The sequence below is a fragment of the Pan troglodytes genome, chromosome 7 (assembly GCF_028858775.2).
Source record: "Pan troglodytes isolate AG18354 chromosome 7, NHGRI_mPanTro3-v2.0_pri, whole genome shotgun sequence".
Classification (NCBI taxonomy): domain Eukaryota; kingdom Metazoa; phylum Chordata; class Mammalia; order Primates; family Hominidae; genus Pan; species Pan troglodytes.
The window spans coordinates 67037702-67057382 of NC_072405.2; the positions used below are offsets into that span (position 1 = coordinate 67037702).

At 39.1% G+C, this 19681-nt stretch overlaps 1 protein-coding gene and 1 pseudogene across 4 annotated transcripts in view; one reads left to right on the forward strand and one right to left on the reverse strand.

The window, feature by feature from the left end:
* The first annotated feature begins 1048 nt into the window (after positions 1–1048).
* The window catches only part of UBXN2B (UBX domain protein 2B), a 40538-nt gene continuing 21905 nt past the window's right edge, over positions 1049–19681 (forward strand). For 3 of the 4 annotated variants that reach the window (XR_010159570.1, XM_001156049.7, XM_009455424.5), the window contains exons 1-2: positions 1061–1185; positions 6570–6673. Coding sequence is in view for 3 of the 4 variants with exons in the window: in XM_001156049.7 (XP_001156049.1) it covers positions 1102–1185; positions 6570–6673 (188 nt within the window). In the remaining variant the exon portion in view is untranslated. Of the gene's footprint in view, positions 1186–6569; positions 6674–19681 lie in introns of all 4 variants that reach the window. The other variant, XM_009455423.5, reaches the window with a different exon arrangement.
* On the reverse strand, positions 13185–16414 carry LOC742247 (tyrosine-protein phosphatase non-receptor type 11-like; annotated as a pseudogene).

Consider the following 19681-nt stretch of genomic DNA (forward strand, 5'->3'; position numbering starts at 1 on the left):
CTTTACTAAAAATACAAAAGTTAGCCGGGCATGGCGGCGCGCACCTGTAGTCCAAGCTACTCGGGAGGCTGAGGCAGGAGAATTGCTTGAACCCGGGAGGTGGAGGCTGCAGTGAGCCGAGATCGCGCCACTGCACTCCAGCTTGGGCGACAGAGCGAGGCTCCGTCTCAAAAAAAAAAAAGTGCCTAGGATAAGAAGACCAGAGTCTAAATCAATTTCAGTTGAATGACAAGGGCTTGATAGTCTCGAGATCTGCTTTTTTTCTGTTTTGAGACGGATCCTCCCTCTGTCGCCAGGCTGGAGTGCAGTGGCGCGATCTCGGCTCCCTGCAACCTCCGACTCCCTGATTCAAGCGATTCTCCTGCGTCAGTCTCCCAAGTAGCTCGGACTACAGGCACGCTCCGCCACGCCCAGCTAATTTTTGTGTGTGTGTATATATATATATATATATATATACATACACATATACATATATATATACACATATACATATATATATATATATTTTTTTTTTTTTAGTAGAGAAGGGGTTTCACCATGTTGGCCAGGATGGTCTCGATCACCTCGTCCGCCTCGGCCTCCCAAAGTGCTGGGACTACAGGCGTGAGCCACAGGCCCGGCAGAGTTCTGCTTTTAGCAAATTATTCCAAGCACTTTTTACGGTGTTTTTCACTCTCAGTGCTAATTCACGCTGTGGTGACGATGTACCATCCAATCCTTGATAGGAAAGATCAGAGAATCTGACCAAGACTAGATGGAGAGGTTGCAATTTTTCATCAGATGAAAAATCCAGAGGATGTTTTCATTGTTGAGCTAAATGAATCTGCAAGTCTATGCTGCCCTCTAGGGCGGCCTACAGTGCCTTTAGGCGAGTAGCAGGGGCAACACAAAACTTAACAGAGGTTTCCCTGCGGAGAAACTCCCTTTAAGAAAAAAGGAGAAACCAAAAAGGTGGGCCAGCACCGGAAACGGGGGCGCGGGTTCGGGTAGCGGGGACGCGCACGCACCTTGCGCGTCTTCGCCCCTCCTGCGGTTGCCAGGCAACCGGCCCCGGAAGTTGCGGCAGGTGCGTCCGCAGCGGGCGCCGCTAGCCAGCGGAAGATGGCGGAGGGCGGAGGCCCTGAGCCCGGCGAGCAGGAGAGGAGGTCTTCCGGGCCGCGGCCTCCGAGCGCGCGGGATTTGCAGGTGAGGCGAGGAGCCGGGGGAGGGAGCGCCGCGGTGGACGCGGGCTGGTGACGGCGCGGCCTGGTGCGAGTTGGAGGCCACCTCTGGCCTCGGCGGAGCCTTTCCCCGACCCCGTCTGGGGATAGAATCCGGCGCCCGGTCTCTCGAGGTCGGGTCTTGACACTGTGGTGGTCGTGAACACAAGTGCCCAAGCCTCCAGCGCTGGTGCTTTGTCTCCCTTCCACCCCACGTACGATGTAAAAATAGCTATTCGTTTAGAATCACATTTTGCGGGGTCAGTTGGTCGGTTCACGGGTTGATGCTTCCTTCTTGAGACTTACTCCAGAAGAAAGGTTACTGTGGCCGCAGGGAAGTAGACAGTCACCTGAACAGTAATGATACGTGATTTGTTCTTTTTTGTCTTGGATGCTATTTCTGACTTGCTTACTTAAATATAAAAATGGTTCCATTTTATCAGGTAGGTTTTTCTTTTAAAGGGGTGAAGGAAAGCGATGCACTCTATGCCCATACAGCCTAGTTGTCTAAGCTGTGGTCTTTAAAACATTGCACTGAAGAAACTGGGAAATAAAACTTCGTAATGTTGTGTAGGACACTAGTATTAGTTAGCTAAATAGTAGCGCACCAAATCCCGTTTTATCAGATACTAACGCCACTTTTCTCATTTTAGGCGTTTTTGTGTCTCATTATAAGATTATTGATAAAAATTTAACAAGTAAATATCAGTAAGGAGATACTAAGGAGAATCTTGGTAGAACAGTTTTACTGTATTACTTTACAACCACACTTCATTCTAATGTGAACAAACCACCATCCATTGTAACATACTGCTGAGCTTTGGGAATGTGGAAATAAGGACATCAAATCCTTAGTCGGTGCTGAACTCTATTGATGGGTAGGTATGTAAGTGTGAAAGACAGTTCTACCTTTTGGAAGCCTACAGATTTCTTCGAAGAAATAGGGTATGAATACTTAGCATAACATTTTAAGATGGAGTATGATTGGGTGCCAAAATAAGCAGTGCATAAAGCGAAGAATTTGGAGGCTGGAGAGATCAGTGTAACATTAGGAGGTGAACTTAATGTAGAATAGTTCCAGCTCCCATAGTTGGTTCAGTAGTAGTAAACAGTATCAAGGGATAGGAAGCTATTGTGTACCTCATCTTTCCTATTATAAACCCACATCACTAAGAGGCGGCATGGAGTTAGTAGTCCCACCAATTTTGGTTTGCCTCTTAGTCCTGCTACTTAGTAGTTTTGTGAACTTAGGAGAAATGTCTTAACCTGTCTGATCCTGTGTCTTCATTTGTAAACTGAGGAAGGTCAGGGTGCTGGTGGTGGTGTAAGGATTAAATAATGTTATAAAGGGCCTATGCAAAATTCCTACATTATCCTGGCTCAGTTGTTGCTGGGCAAATATTTGATTCCTTTTTCCTCAGGAGAAAGATGCTATAACTTTCCCTGGCTAGTCAATTCTAATATCATTAAAGTTAATAGAGTGTATAACTTAATGTCCTTTCCCTAATTTAAATCCATTTCTTCTTTTTATGTGAAAAGTGAAAACAGCTTGGTTAATGACCACCTGATTCTTGGCAAATTGTTTGCAGTCTTAATCCAGTGGATCAAAGTATGATTAATGTGTGGAGATACTCTGGTAGATGTTGCTAATTGTGAGAATGCCTTCATTTCCACCCTAAGTTTTGATGGGGATTTTTTTTTTTCATCTTCTGTCTACTTCTTGTAGGTTAGGGCAGTAGGAAGATAACTGATTTCTTTATGAATGTGATTTGGTGTATCAAGTACAGTATCTAAGTATTGATAATCTTTCCTTTAGAACTTAATATGAATGTGAAGAACTTGCAAAGAAACTTGAAAACAGCCAAAGGGATGGCATATCAAGAAATAAAGTATGTATCAAAAGTTTAAAAGAATTAAATAATGTTCTTCCCAAATGGTACCTTGGATATTGATTATTTATAGATTATCTTGTTACCGTTTAATCTAGACATGCTTTTCTTAAGAGTTACGCAGTTCGTGCAGCTTTCAGTAGATATTTCTTACTTTCCTAACAGCTTGCTCTAAGAGTCTTTCAGAGTGAGTAAAGGGGCAACATATTACTAATTGGAACAAGCAGAATTACCCCTGAGTAAGTGTATCTTAGCTGCCATGCAGTGTAGGGTTTGTCAGCATCTAAATCAGGAGGGAGTGTTCCAGGTACCACCAGAGAAAAGCTGCATAGTTGCTTCCCAAAAGGCCTCCCAGCCCTGGGAGCCCCCAGGTTACAAACTGCAGACTCGGAAATGTTTTTTTGCATATCAGAGTAGATTTTCATAGCTCCCTTCATCCCCCTCAAATAAGGAGATGGTCAGGGGGAAAGTTAGGGGTGGGATTGTTAGTGGCAAAACTAAGCCCAAAACCTCACCAGTGTTCAATAGTATTTCTGAATTGCTTTCTCTTCTGGTGTCCCTCAGCCCGTCCACACACATGTTCATTAAGGTATTTAGTTGTATACTCTGTCCCAGTTTTCCTCCACATATTATGTGTTTCTACATAGGTTGGACGGGGAGGGAGTGGGAACAGGGATTAACTTCAGTATTGTTAGGGTTAGGATTGGATTTGTTAGGATGGACTCAATAGTGGGTACTATAAATGAGAAGAATTAAAATGTCGGATAGCTGTTCTGATAACTGTGTTGCCACAAGTACCCTAATCATATTGAATGTCATTATTCTGTATTGTTGATTCTCTAGTATGCATCTGTGACCTGGAAGGCTTGTCAGAGATTGCTGGGCCCTACCCCAGACTGTGATTCATTGGTTCTAGAGTAGAGTTTAAGCATATGCATCTCCTACAAGTTCCCAGGTGTTTGTATAATAATCATTTATTACAGCGTCTAGAATTGGTTACTCTAAGGCTGAGAATTCCAGTACTTTTAATATTTTGCTATATACTTTATTTTCTCACCCGATTCCTTTGCTTTCAGGTTTCAAGTTCTTCACATTTCAAATTCTAGAGGAAAGATTATCAATACTTTACTTACATACTTTATCCTCTGCATATTATTGAAACATTTTCTTAATTACGTTTTGAGATTTTTTTGTTGTGTTAGTTTTGACCAGTACTTCAATTAATATTTATCAATTTAAATTATCATTTCCTCTTTTGATGTAATGTCATCTATATTAAATAATATAAATTAAATTTCTTTGTAGTATTTACTAATGAACTCATGCCATATGATGCCATATGGCATCAACTCCCTCTAAATATTACTCATTTTCTTCTAAGTTTTTAATGATGTACCGTTAATAACTAGGATCTTTCAGCCAGGTAGACTCTTTAATATCATTTTCCTCATATTCCTCTTTTCTTAATGTATGTTCCACATTCCATGGGGCTAGTGGCATTTTTGCTGTTTTAATTTATGTCACCAAAGAAAATTGTTATTTGATTGGAAGCATTTATTCAAATCTTGTTAAAGCAAAAAGTGTTTAACAAATATAACCCCAATTTAAAATACATCTATCTATATCTATTTCTGATTCATTTTCTATTATGTTCTTTATATAATTCAACGTCAATTTGTTGCCTTTTAGGTACAATATTAGAAACAATTTGAGAAACTTAAAATCTAGTTGGGGAAATAAAACAGCAAAAGTACACAAGTAATGACAACATAATGCTTAATATGAATGTCATTGGGGGTATCACGTGCTATGAGTATTTAGAAAAAAAGATATTAAGAAGATTAGAAAAGGTTTTGTGAAGGAGAGCTGAAATGGGCCTTTGAAATACAGATGACATTTTCATTGATGAGAATAGGAATATCATAAAAGTAATTCATAAAGCTGACATAATCAGCTCAGAAGGAAATCCATAAAATAATACTACTTTAAAGAAATTTCAGGGAGGTAAAATTTCTGAAAACTTTAGACCCTAGTCATCAGACTGTGTATGTGCATGTCTGTCTCTCTCTCCTCTATCATTTGTTTGTTTTTTGTTTTGTGTTTTTGGAGGGGATGGAGTAGTAAAGGACCGTAAGGAGATATAACACTGTAGGAAGAAAAAAAAATCTTGGGGAAAATGAAACACTGATACAATCATTACTAAACATTTAAGAATAATATCTTCTAGTGATGGAACACATGCTTTGTGCTTTCCCTACATTATTTAATCCTTCAAATGACTCTACGGTGATTTTTTATAGGCATTTGAAGATGTGGTAACTAAGGCTCAGAGAAATTAAATAATTTGCCCAAGATCACACAGGAAGTGCCTAAGTTACGATTTGAATTCAGTCCTTTTAGATTACCAAACACTTTTATAATTTAGATTTCTAGCAAAGTTGCCATTGTACAAATATGAATGTTACTGAATGTGGGAGGGTAGGGGTAAAAAAATTAGAAGTCTTTCATTTTGTTTTATTTGTGTATATTTTAAAAGTTGACTAATAGAATTTTCAAAGAATTAACATTGCCCCAATGCCCTGTTCTTCTTGGAGGTAGTTTTCATATCATTTGTGTTTCTGAAAGGAGCATTTTAATCTGTTTTGTTTTGGTTTTGGGTTTTTTCGTTTGTTTGTTTTTTGGGTTTTTTTTGAAAAAAAAAAAAAAAAAAACAGAGATTATGGTCATGCCAATTATAATTGAATAGCCACAGGAGCATTAAAGGAAGTTGTTGAGTTGTTGTCCAAAGATGTCAAAAGTCAGAAAAAATTCTATACAATACTGAAATATTGGATTACTTTTTAAAATTCCATTTTAAGAACAAATATAATTTTATTTCATTTTGAAATAAACTATCCAGCCAATATCTAGAATGTATAATTTGGTAATATTACTTTCTAAATGGTATATAAACCATATATAATTTATGGTCTTGTTTGTTCAGAAACTCATTTTCCTAAACACGATGAAATTTATAAGTTTGGTAGACTTTTAAATAGAATACTTCTGAAATTGTTTTATATGCTTGGAGTTTGAAAACTTGAATAGCTGAATGAAACTATTTTATGAGATCTGATGAAAGAAGCTGACGTTAGTGTGAACATCTTCAGGAATTCTTAAAAGAATTGCACAAGAATTTTAGGTTTAAATTTGAAAATGGTTTGTTACCTAAAACAGATTTTGGCACTGTTCAATAGTTAATTGAAAATAATCAAGTAATTATTATAACTTAAAGTTATTCTAATAGATGTGGCATTTTGGTTAGTTCTATATAATGAGATGCAGTAAGTTTATTTCAGAAAGGAATCATCTGAAGCAGCAGCTTTTTTCATGAAAAGTCTTTACCACTCAATTTTAAGTTAGTGTTCTATACATAACTTCTAGTTGTATGGAAGAGGTTATTCCTAGTGTTATACTTTGTAACAAGCCTGTTATTATGTAGTTGGCCTTGGCAGAATTGTATGAAGATGAAGTGAAGTGCAAATCTTCCAAGTCTAATAGACCTAAAGCTACAGTCTTCAAGAGCCCACGGACACCACCTCAACGGTAAGTTTTATTTTGTTTTGTTGTAAAAAGAAATTATAATCCTTTCTAAAAATTTACTAACTTCAAATTATTTTAAATGGCCTTCTTCAAGGTTTCTTCAATAATTTTTAAAAATTATTATTCCAAGATCGAGGCAGATTTGGATAAAAAATAGAAATGATTAATATCATTTAGGTACTATTTTTAAAACTTTTACAATCAGAAAGCCAAAAGAAACTTACGGAAAAATTACCTTAAAATACCTAATATTTTGGTAGATATCATATGAAATTATATCCTGAATACTATTTTTCTTGGGCACAATGGTTCTTTAATATTTTTTGAGTCATAGGACTCATTAAGGGTCTGATGAAAGCTATAGAATTCTCCTCTCAAAACAACTTTCATGTGCAAGTTTGTCATTCGTTTTTAAGGATTTGTGTGTTTCTTGAAGCCACTCCATGGAGCCTCTGCAGGTCTTTTGTCCTCCATTTAAGAATCTATGATTTTTGAAGTCTGTCTCTTCTTCCTTTGGGTGATGATTCCTCTAATGTGTGACCTCCTAAATAGTATTTGTTGTTATTAAAATCCCTGAAGTATAAAAACAACCAACTGTGAAGACTTAAGAGATGAGAACCAGGTGACTTTTATTGCTGTGAGTTTTCTTGTTGCCAGGAATATTTTCATTAACATCTTTTTAGTACTGTAAATACCATCCCTGGGGAAGAAACGTCAGTTTTCCCATTATATCTTATTCTCAGAAAGTCTATTTTATAAGTTTTCAGTTCATCAAAAAGCAAGACTAGTAGAGTAAATACTGTGTTTACTTCACCTATATTCACCAAGTTGGTACAATGTTACATTGAACTTGTGCACGCATGTATTCTCTCTCTCTTTTTTACTCAACTATTTGAAAGGAAATTGTAGCCATCATGACACTTCACCTCTAGATACTTCAGCATGAGTCTCCCAAGAAGAAGCACACACTTGCAAAATTGATAACACCTTACAAAATTAATAGTAATTCAGGCGGGGAGTGGTGGCTTATGCCTGTAATCCCAGCACTTTAGGTGGGCCAAGGTGGGCAGATCACTTGAGGTCAGGAGTTCAAGACCAGCCTGGCCAACATGGCAAAACCCCATCTCTCCTAAAAATACAGAAATTAGCTGGGCATGGTGGCACGAGCCTATAATTCCAGCTACTTGGGAGGCTGAGGCACAAGAATCGCCTGATCTTGGGAGGCAGAAGTTGCAGAGAGCCGAGATGGCACCACTGCACTCCAGCCTGAATGATGGAGAAGGACTCTGTCTCCAAAAAAAAAAAAAAAAAAAAATTAGTAGTAATTCTGTGATGCCATTTAATATATAGTTAGTAGTCACATATCTCTTATAGCTTTTTCTTTGGATTTAGGATTCAACTGAGGACATTGCATTGCATTTAATTATTCCTGTTTTGAATTTCTGAATACACAGAATTCTTCCCACCTTTTTATTATTGTTTTTAGCTCAGCTACATAATCTAAAATTTATTATCTTGACTTTTTTAGAGAGTCTAGGCCAGATGTCTTATAAAATGTCTAACATTCTAGATCACTGTTTCCTCATGATTAGATTTTTATTAGAATTTTTGTCGGGTATGCTAGATAAGTGATATTGTCTGCTATTTATTACATGACAACAGGAGTCATAATTTCAGGATTTTCCACCATTAGTGATATGTTCATTTGGTTAAGGTGCTGACCACCACAGCACTCCATTGTAAGATACTGTGTGTCGTTTGTAATCAGCAGGTTGGTATCTTGACACTATTTGAACATCCTATTCTTTCATTTAATTCTTACCTTTATACATATAAAATACTGTATTTTTAGCTGCTTCTTTAATTTATATATTCTCCCAAGTCTTGAAAGTACTTAATACGTATCTGTGTACTTACATTTTACTCACTATTTGGCCACTGTTTCCCCAGTTTGAACATAAGTTGAATGACTTAATATTTGAGTTCTTATCATAAGATTACTGTATTAATATTTTCCTTGCTATTCAAATATAATCATTAAGATATTTCAGTGAAGGGTTTTCTTTTATGCTGTCTGAAACAATGCTGTGATTAATAGGTGTAATTCAGTAATCCAGTTTGTAAGGATTTTGTGCCTCACATTTGATTTCTAGAATAATTTATCTATCAAAAGAACTGAGTTTCCTTAAAATATATAGGTTGAGACGTAAACTGTGTTTAATCTGTTTATAATACAATGTATAGCAAATTGTTTGCAATCTTTTTTTCTAAGTATGATATCTTCTAATGCTAAGTGTATACTTCCTTTGATTTCATATTCAATATCGAAATTTTCCCAGTTTCGTTGTATTTCTACAGGTCTGTTTGGTACAGAAAACAGTGCTTATTTTCATGGTCCACCTCCTTGGGCAGTATTTGAAATCAAAACAGTTATTGTCTCATTGTCATTTTAAGCCAAGACAGTTTCATTATCTGAAACTCTGGACATAAGATGGTCTGTGTTTTTAATTTACAAGAGGAGTTACGTAATCTACAGAAAGACCCTCAGGATATAGTCTGATGCCTGTTTTGACATATTCATCCATGAAAAGTTAAATATCACAATCAGAACTTGGGTATGTCCTCCACAAGTCATTATATAGTAGTATTGCTTTGAGAATTAAATGAGATAAAGTGAATAAGATGCCTAGCACAGAGTTGGTACTTAGCTGGGCCTTAAAAGGATTTAAGATATTAGGAGTTAGATAAGCACAGAAGACAAGGGACAAAATTCCAGGAACAGAGAGTCACATAATCAAAATGACCAGAGGAACCAGAAAAGGAACCAGCGGAACTTTAGTAGCTTAGTAGCAAATAAGGTTGGATAGATGGGGGTGCAGCCAGGAAGGCTTTCATAGGCATGTGACCTGTGCTATTGCACAAGGCCCCATGCTTAGAAGGGCCCTGTGCTTGGAGTAATGCTTTGCTGTTACTGTTTTGAAATTCTTAATTGGTTTTGAACAAGGGGACTCGATTTTCACTTTGCACTGGGTCTCACAAATTATGTAGCCAGTTGCGGATACAGCCTTGAAGACCAAGAAGATAAGTTGCCCCTGTGTAGAAGGCAGTGGAAAGTCAATTTGTCTTTTAATAAAAATTTAGTGACAAAACTATAATACAGTGTTAAAAGCTTTGACTCAAGATAGATACATCTCAGTTGTAATTTTTTTGTTTTCATATAAGAAAATGGTTTTATTCCTAATTTTTAGTTCCCATACAGTTTACAAATACACTTTTACTCTGATAATACAGCTTTGCAACTAGCAAAGCAGTTGCGCTAACACCCATAAATATAGGTGGGGAGACAATTAACATCCACTAATGTTTCTCTACATAAAGTATTCTTTTAATGTCATTTTTTTAAAAAACAGTTGCAAATAGACTACATAATATAAGTGGGCAAAAAGGCAATTAAGTGAATCTCTTGAAACACTAAATGTATAATAAACAGCATATTATCAACATTTACATGATTCACATCAAAAGATGACATCCTAAAACATATTCCCTTTAAAAGATAGATTTATCAATAAAATATTAAATATCTTTTAATACTCTGGTACTTCATATACTGCAGGAAAATTAATTGTAGGTCTAGTCATCAGCTTAATCAGGGATCCTTTTCCCATTAGCTTTTATTAATAAAAGAATTACAATTAGGTCACAAATAAACAGACAAATTATTAATTACATGATTTGAGGCTTAGGATGAAAACTTGTCAAAATTAGTTTGATATACAGCAAAGTTATATGACCCACTAAAACCAACTGTTCAATAGTTTTTGCCTTGTGTGAACTGCCTGTAGTGAAAAAAGAACAAATTTTTAATGATGAAAGATACAATAAACTATATTTTGGAACTTTTCAAGAGGAAGAAGGAAAAGCTATTTCAATAAAATTAAGGGCAAATACAGATCCTGACAAAGGCATCCTGACATCAGGGAGGCCATGTGCTTGCTATATGTAAAACTTGATTCCCCCAACAACATACAGAAAATAAAAACTGCACTGGCTTTGTAGTTATGTCTACAGTCTAAGTTTCCCTTATGGATACTAAGCTAAAACAAAACAGTTCACAATTGCAAACCTTTCCACATCCCCCTGAACTAAAAATAACTCAAGATATTATTAGTTCTTAAAATCCCCAATAAAATCACCTCTAAAAACAATCTTGACCATTTTCTTGACTGTTTCCCCGAAGCAACTGGGCTCTTTAAAGAAGGCACACACACCAAGAAAGTCCTACACATGTTTTCTCATCCCCATTTAGCCACATTTGAAAAGACCTTGATTTCAGTGGGAGAGATGACCATAAGTTTCAGGAGGGCCACACACTAGACATGAAGCGCCTTTTAGTTTTTTTTTTTTAAAGCTATTAAGACTGTGAAATTTGTCTTTTTTAAAAAAACCCAATACCATGTGCCAGATAACTCTTTCACCCCAAAATATAAAATCCTATGCTTATAATTTTAAAACCCTCAGTGAGCTCTGGAATATTGTGCATATTTAATACCTACCAGCAACCTAGAAGTAGACAAATACCATGTATTTGTCATACCAACTTTCCAAATAACCTGACTCACCCATTACTGACTGGGCTCTCTCATTACTGGCCCTGGGCTCTCTCACTTCCTCAGCAACCACCTCTTTGGAACTTTAATTTCCACACCTTTTTTTAAAACCTGCACCTCAAGCTTTCTCCATCATCCCAGCCTCTCTGCCTGATTCCATCCCATGTAAAGTAACCTCATCTGAGAACCTGCAATCACCTTTTACCAAACACATGATAAGCCTTAGCAACCTAGGGACTATGATAACTCTGGCCTTGGCCTAAGGTTACATAAGAACATGATAGTTTGCTGACCTTGTGGAGGGAAATCTAAATGAAATCAATATAACAAACAAAGCTAGCCAAGATCAGGTATTTCCATTCTGAGTATAAAAGCAACTGATCTTAAGCAACGGGCAGAGATGTTAATACAGGAGATATATTTGTACAATCAAACTCTTGTGTGCTGGTGAAAGACTTTACCCCCAAAGTCAAGTCAAAACAAAACCAAAGCAAAATGGAGAATGAGTCAATGTAACAATGCAATAAAAAGAACAGGATTCAAGCTTCTTGCTGCAAATACTGAACTGGAATCTTTTTCTTTACAAGTTTTACTAGAAGACAGCAGTCATGACATTTCCCTAATAAGGGAATACCTTTAGGCCACACCCGTGTTCTGAAGCAATTCAAAGTTCAATGAATATTGGGGGGCAGGGATAGGGGCTGATATACATTTTGTTAGTGAGAATGGCAGCCAAACTAACTCAGGGTCTTAAGAGACTGAGAGACCTCAGAAAGGAACTACTACCAGGGCTGGATCTAGGCCTTCCTTTCAGGAGCCAAAGTCAGAAGAATCCGGGGAAACAATAACTTCACAGCAAAGATGCCATAGCATTTTATTACCATCACAAAAGTCAATTAATGATATTTTCATTGAAATATCCACACTCGATGATTCAACATATAAGGCGAAGAGGGATGTCTTTGGAAAAGGCACTTAAGGTGGAACATTAGCAAATCTTACCATTTGGCTAAAACAAAAATGATCTCATTCAACCTGGCTGGAGGCCTGTTAGGGCTGTTCCTTCTCACTGTGGCCTGACTAAAAACCAGTGGCATTAAGAAAGAGTCACATTTCCCAAGTCTGGGGGTGCCCCAGTGGGGTGGTGCTGCTTTCAAAAGCCCTGAGTCCCTAAACACATCCATCCTCACAAGATCAGTTTCCCCAAGTGCTGGTTCCAAAAACAGGCTCAGGATTGGCAGAAATCATTCAGGAAGCTTCTTGAAGACCCTCTCTTTATTTCTCAGTCTTTCAGCTTGTCTCAGCTACTGTAAGCAGTTTTGGCTTCCCAAGGTCACTAGCAACTTCTGCTTTTGCTAATATCCTTGGTTTTCCATGGCAGTGGTTGTGACCGTCTGTTAGACTAGTGGCCTCCCAATTAACTGCACCTCTACTTCACACCCTTTTTTTAAATCTGGTCTGGGCATGTGACTTGTTTAGTAAGTAGAGGGCATACTCCAGCTCTCTTCTGATGAGACGAAATCATCATCATCATCATCATCATCATCATCATCATCAGTAGAGGGCAGTAGAAGGGAAGCTGCGACAATTCTGGACTTAAGTCTTCAGAAGGCCTGGCCACTTCTGCTTTTGAGCTCTTGGGAGCTCTGAGCTTCATGTCAGAGGTCTAGCTACCTGCCAGCCAGGCCACTGAAAGAGACTACACGAAGAAGGAGAGACTCAGGACTGCAGGCAGAAAGAGAAGCCCAGACATCCCAGTCTCTCCGCCAACCTGCTGACCATATGAGTGGCCACCTGCAGGCTGGCAGAAGAACAGCCCAGCTGAGCCCAACTCAGATTGAAGAACAGTTGGGGGTGGGTTTGGTTTTTTTTGTTGTTTTTTTTGTTGTTGTTTTTTTGACACAGAGTCTTGCACTGTCACCCAGGCTGGAGTGCAGTGGCGAGATCTCAGCTCACTGCAAGCTCCGCCTCCTGGGTTCACACCGTTCTCCTGCCTCAGCCTCCCAAGTAGCTGGGACTACAGGCGCCCGCCACCACGCCCTGCTAATTTTTTGTATTTTTAGTAGAGATGGGGTTTCACCGTGTTAACCAGGATGGTCTCGATCTCCTGACCTCATGATCCGCCAGCCTCGGCCTCCCAAAGTGCTGGGATTACAGGCGTGAGCCACCGCGCCCAGCCAGGGATGGGGTTTTTTTTTTAAGCCACTGAAGTTTTAGGGTAAGTTTGTCAGCAACATTTGACAACCAAAAACACTGGTCATTCATAGATGCCTTTTTTCTGAGTAGAAGACAATTACTCAAATGCAAAGAAAATATGGCAAACGTTTTCCCACCACAACCTTCTCAGTCAAAAGCCAAACTGTAATTGGTCATCGGCTGGAAAAAAAAAAGCTACACCTCTTAATTCATAAATATCCATGATTCCTTTTCTATGACTCTAATGCCAATGCAAAGGTAGACCAGTCAGCTTCTGACAGTCTCAGGCCCTAGCTTAATTCTCATTTGGCCAAAAATAGAAGCCATCAAAATGAATTATCCATTATTGGATACATGACGGTAAATAAGATTGTTCTCACTTTTCTAAGATGTTGTTACTTAATCTTCCCAAATCATTTCTTCTTATCCCCGACAATGAGGAAAAAAAAATTAAAACTGGTTAAGGTTATAAAAAGAAAAAAAAAAAGCCTGTAACTAGAATTTGAATCCCCATAATCTGCAAAATATAGCACACAATTTAACTGCTTCCTCAATTTAAAACAAAATTCTATAAAATATAATGTCTACATAGTAGAGATGATTTCTTCTTATCTGAGGAAATGAGTAATTGGGAAGCAGGTATTGTTGAGTTAAAATACAGTGATCTTTAAATGGTTTCAAATTTTGCTTATCAAAAGGTAGTCAACCACAATGCAAGCCTTCCAAATCCAAATTTGGTCTTCACATAAACTTTCTTGCGAAAGTTTGATCTTTTTAGGGAGAGAGTGAAGTCCACATCTATTTTTGTGCTGAAGTTTTGGCAGATTTTCTCATCTGAAACTCTTCTGCTGTTGCATCAGGCCCATGTTTTCATACACTCTAGCACTGTCTGCTCTTATTTCTGCACAGCGTGGAGTTGGAGTACAAGGTGGGAGGGGGCTCTGATCTCCACTCGTCTGGTCCGCTAGAGAATACTTAATATTTGTATATTCATGACCTTTCCTCTTGCTTTTCTGCTCTTCTTCAATCCTGCGCTGTAGTGTTTCAGTATAATGCTGGACCGCCATATAGATAAATCGGTACTGTGCTTCTGTCTGGACCATCCCTGACCTCTGAGACTGCACCATCTGGATAGTTTTGAGAACGTCAGTGTCGCAGTCAACACCTTTCTCTCTGTTGATGTCAGTCAGAATATCAATCACAACGTATGTCCCTGTCCGGCCAATTCCAGCACTGCCGTGCACCACGACTGGCCTTGCATGCATGATGCGTTCCTGCTTATGGTGCACCTCCTCCAGGAAGTCCAGCACACCCCTGGGGTCAATGGGCACTCCGTGGTCCGGCCAGGTCCAAAAGTGGTATTGCCAGACCATTCTCTCCATATTCCCTTGCCCAACCTTTGAAAGTTTAAGTTCTCTTAGCATATAGTTGTGAGCGGCGCTTTCTCTGACATTCCTAACACGCATGATGCCATATTCTTTTACAGCATACTCATCAGGCCAGTATTTGACACATTTACTCTATCCTCTCTCCACTTCTTTCGTTGTCATGACCAATCACTCAGGAGTTTTCTTGGAATACCATCCGCCAAAAGTCGTTCACCATGTTTTGCAGGCAGCCTTGTGTGGCAATGTAACTCTTTTTGGGCTGTGAATTGTTACACTTGGTTTCAAATTCGGGCATGATGATATTTGCATTGATGTCATCTGAAACAGGCTCGTTGGGATCACCATCGTGTAGGACAACCCTGGTATGATCAAAGGGCAGGTTATTTTTATATCTATTTTTGTTTTTGTTTTCTTGCCTTTGACCCTCTTTTCGGCTGTAGAGAATTATGCACTCCTGTTGTTGTAGTGTCTCAAATTCTTCCCAAAAGCCTTGTTTGACTTTATTGTGGTCTCAGCTAATTTGCTTAGTTCTCGAATTCTGCTTTCTATTTCAGCAGCATTTATACGAGTCGTGTTAAGGGGCTACGTGAGTTGTAGTACTGTACCCCATGTTTCCATCATAGGATTCTTCTTGTAATGTTCCACAAGATCTGTCAAAGAATCATACCGTTCTCCTCCACCAACATCGTATTTCAGTTCCTGACAGCAAATCATAACATGGGCCACTTTAGACTTGCCGTTATTGCTCTCCCCTTTGTCATCACTGGTGCGCATAGAGAGAACAAAATCTCCAAGGTGGCTCTGGCTCTCTCGTACAAGAAAACTACCATGTTTTCCTTTTTCAGTTAATAATTTCTCTGCTTCTTTCCCAGAGAGGTGTCCCTGAAACCACCTTTCAGAGGCAGGATCTGCACAGTTCAGAGGATATTTAAGCTCAATAACATCTCCATTCTTCTCTTTTAATTGCCCGTGATGTTCTGTGTAATGCCGGACCAACTCAGCCAAAGTGGAAAATTTCTCCCCTCCACACAGATCACAGTAATCACCAGTGTTCTGAATCTTTTTTTTTTTTTTTTTTTTTTTTTTTTTTGAGACAGTCTCGCTCTGTCACCCAGGCTGGAGTGCAGTGGCATGATCTCGGCTCACTGTAAGCTCCGCCTCCTGGGTTCATGCCATTCTCCTGCCTCAGCCTCCTGAGTAGCTGGGACTACAGGTGCCTGCCACCATGCCCGGCTAATTTTTTTGTATTTTTTAGTAGAGACGGGGTTTCACCATGTTAGCCAGGATGATCTCAATCTCCTGACTTTGTGATCCGCCCTCCTCAGCCTCCCAAAGTGCTGGGATTACAGGTGTGAACCACCGTGACCGGCCCAGTGTTCTGAATCTTGATGTGGGTGACAGCTCCATTTCTTCTAACAAAAAGTGTGAAGTCTCCAGGGTTACTTTTTACTAGGCCTTGCCAAAAAACTGCTATCAGCTCCTCTTATCAACAGTGGGTTTTCTGCCTCCACCCCAGTGATATTTGGGTGAAACCATCTCCACAATGTCATGTTCCTCCCACATTCCGGCTCCGTGACAGACCCGCTCCTTGCTCAGGCTCCACTGGGCTCGGTCACATTGGGCTGGCCCGAGGGAGGCCCGCTCGGGACCAGATGCGGGGCGGAGCCAGCCGACTGTGCACAGACCCCCTTCCAGGCCTGGGGATCCTGGAGACTGTGCAGCCGCCCCCCAGGCTGGCTTGCTCCTCCTCCCTGTAATTTTTTTTTCTCTGTCTTCTAATAAGGTTTTGCCAATTGGCAAGTTATTTAAACTCCTTCAGTCTTAGTTTTCTTACCTGTAAAATAGGAGTAATACCATTGTTAGGAGGATTAACTAAACACATAGTCATCCCTTGATAAATGTTAGCTATTACTATTCATTTAGGAAAATAGGACTGGCAATACTATATAAAATTAATGAGGATGGAGAGAACAGGATAAAGAGAGAAAGAAATCAAGACAGAAACAATTGAGGTAAACTAAGGAATGAGGTAATAAGATTTTGGATTCAAGGCCAAGGACGGTGGCTCACGCCTGTCATCTTAGCACTTTGGGAGGCTGAAGCGTTGCAGATCGCTTGAGCTCATGAGTTCAAGACCAGCCTGGTTAACAGGGCTTAAACCCCATCTCTACAAAAAAATAGCCAGGCGTGGTGGTGCACGCCTGTAGTCCCAACTACTCGGGAGGCTGAGGTGGCAGGATAGCTTGAGTCCAAGAGGTGGAAGTTGTAGTGAGCCAAGATCACGCCACTGCACTCTAGCCTGGGCAGTAGAGCCATATGTTGTCTCAAAAAATATATAAATAAATTTTGGATTGAGGTAGTGTCAATGGAATGGAGAGAAAAGGGTGAAATTAATGCAGGATATTTTCAAGGTGTTTATTGTAGAAATGTAATGACATGGGATATAGGGAGTAAGCCAGTGGGAAAGAGAGAAGACTTAAATGTTTTAAATTTGGGATACAGGAAAAAGTGTGATTGTTAATGGGAGGGCTTATGTGTAGAAATAGCTTCAGTTTTGGAGATGAACTTGAGTGAAGTAGAACTATCTAGCAGGTGCTTTTAAATTCAACACTGGACCACAAGTGAGTGGTAAAAGCACATATTTCAGAGTCATCTGTATAGGAAGAGGTTATCTTTGGCAGTGGATAAATATTTTGATGATGACATGAGCTTAAATAGAGGGGAATTGAAGTCAAGGATATAGGCATATTTATGTAAGAGGAGGAGGAAGAAAACTCAGTAAAATAGAGAAGGAGATGTTGGATCCCATTGGGCAAAGAAACAAGCAATTTTGGTATGATGAAAGTCCAGGAGAGAGTTCAACTATGAAACAGCGAAAGGGAGAAGGAGGATAGGCTCAAAAGGATCAAATGTTTCGGAAAGTGTTTAATAACTGAGGGAAGTCTTTTGTGTTTGGCAATGAGAAGATAACTCAGAACCTTTGAGTATTCAGTAGCAAACCTTGAGACTCAGTAGCACAATGGGAGCAAAAATCTTACCACAGGGAGTAAATGCACGGGAAAGATGGGTACCAGTCGCAGATAATATGTTTAAGGTTTGGGTAATCATCATTAGGATCTAAAAAGATTGAAACCGCTCAACTCTTCTGAAGTTGGGAACATTATCAGTGGGTAACCCCTATCACAATTTTCATTCAACTTGTACTGGAGGTTTTAGCACAATGAGATTAGAAAAACAAAAGTATACAAATTGGAAATAAATAAAGCTCATTATGTGTAATGACATAATTGCATACAAAGAAAACTGTAAAAGACTGATTCTTTTTCTGATTCCTCTGGTCATTTTGATGTTTTCCTCCTGTGTTCCTCTTCATTCCTAGAATTTTGTCCCTTGTCCTCTGTGCTTATCTAAGTCCTAATGTCCTAAATCCTTTTAAGGCCCAGCTAAGTACTAATTCTGTACTACAGATGCCTATCTTTTATTCCTTTTCACTTACATTTAATAAGTTAGTTTGAATGAGTATAGAGAATTACTTCAGCAATCAACCTAAATATTTTTGCCCCAAACATTCATGAAGAATTAAAGTTGAGGACTTACACTGCTGCATGCAAAGACTTATTGTAAAGCTGCAATGGTTAAGAGAGTAAGAACTGACAGTAGACCATGGACCAAAATACGAGAACTCAGAATCATAGGCAACTTGGTTTATGACAGTGCAGAGCAGTGAGGGGCAGAATTTCATTAGGTGGTACTGGGACAAATGGACATTTATGTAGAGAAAAAATAGTTCTTGTCCTCTACCTTATACCACCTATAAACGTCAGTTCCATATGGGTTGTGGATCTAAATATAGAAATTAAAACAAATTTCTGGAAGAAAATAGAATATCTTTATGACCTTAGAGTAGGCAAAGATTTCAAATAATAAAAACCGTTAACCGTAAAGGAGATAGGAAATCATTTGCTATGACCGATTTTTGCGGTAAGGTCTTTCTCACTAAGACTGAGATAAAAAGGAATGATTATTCACTTTGCCAGATTAGAGATGTGGAAAGCCTTGAAGGTGACTTCCATTCCTCGTTTCCAGGGCACTCCAGAGAGGGGAGGAGTGTTACGGCAGCAGACAGCTGCAGCAGGAAGTGTTGCTTTGCTTTTCTGTGTTTGTCGTCGCTACCTAAAATAATCTGCTTCTAACACTAAGGCTTGTCTTAAAAGCCAACTAGGGCAGTGTTCAACCTTGCTTGCTACTCTGGACCCTTGAGTGTAAGCTTGGGACAAGGGCTTCCATAGGCTCCTGCTCTAGATAAATGTGGGCCCAGTGTACTTCTCCAGAGCACTGGCAGGATGAAGCCCCACCTCCACCTTCTGCAGTTTGTGGGGTTTAGTAGGGTTCTCCTGGTGTCTCCTTGTTCTCCATCCTGATGGATCTTTTCCTTCCTTTACTGCAAAGTGAGAGCTGGTCTGTTCTTTCCTCTATCTTACTCAGTTTTGCATATTCTAATTTAGGAGAAAGCCTTGAAGGTGAATTCCATTCCTAGTCTCCAAGGCAGATATCATTTCCCCCCATTGTTTTGTTCTATGTGTCAGTTCAGTGTGAATTTGGAATTGGATTGGAGAGTTACAAGTATTTTAACAAAAGAAGTTTGATTGTCATCTTACCCTGGAAGTCTCCATGTTGATACTTCATTTGTTATAGTTTCTGATATTCTTGATAGAAAAAATCTTGAAAGATAAAAGTAGGTTATTAATCTTACATAAAGGTAATTTTTATGTTTCCTAGGACCATTTATGAAGTTGGAGTCAAAGTAGAAATTGGTC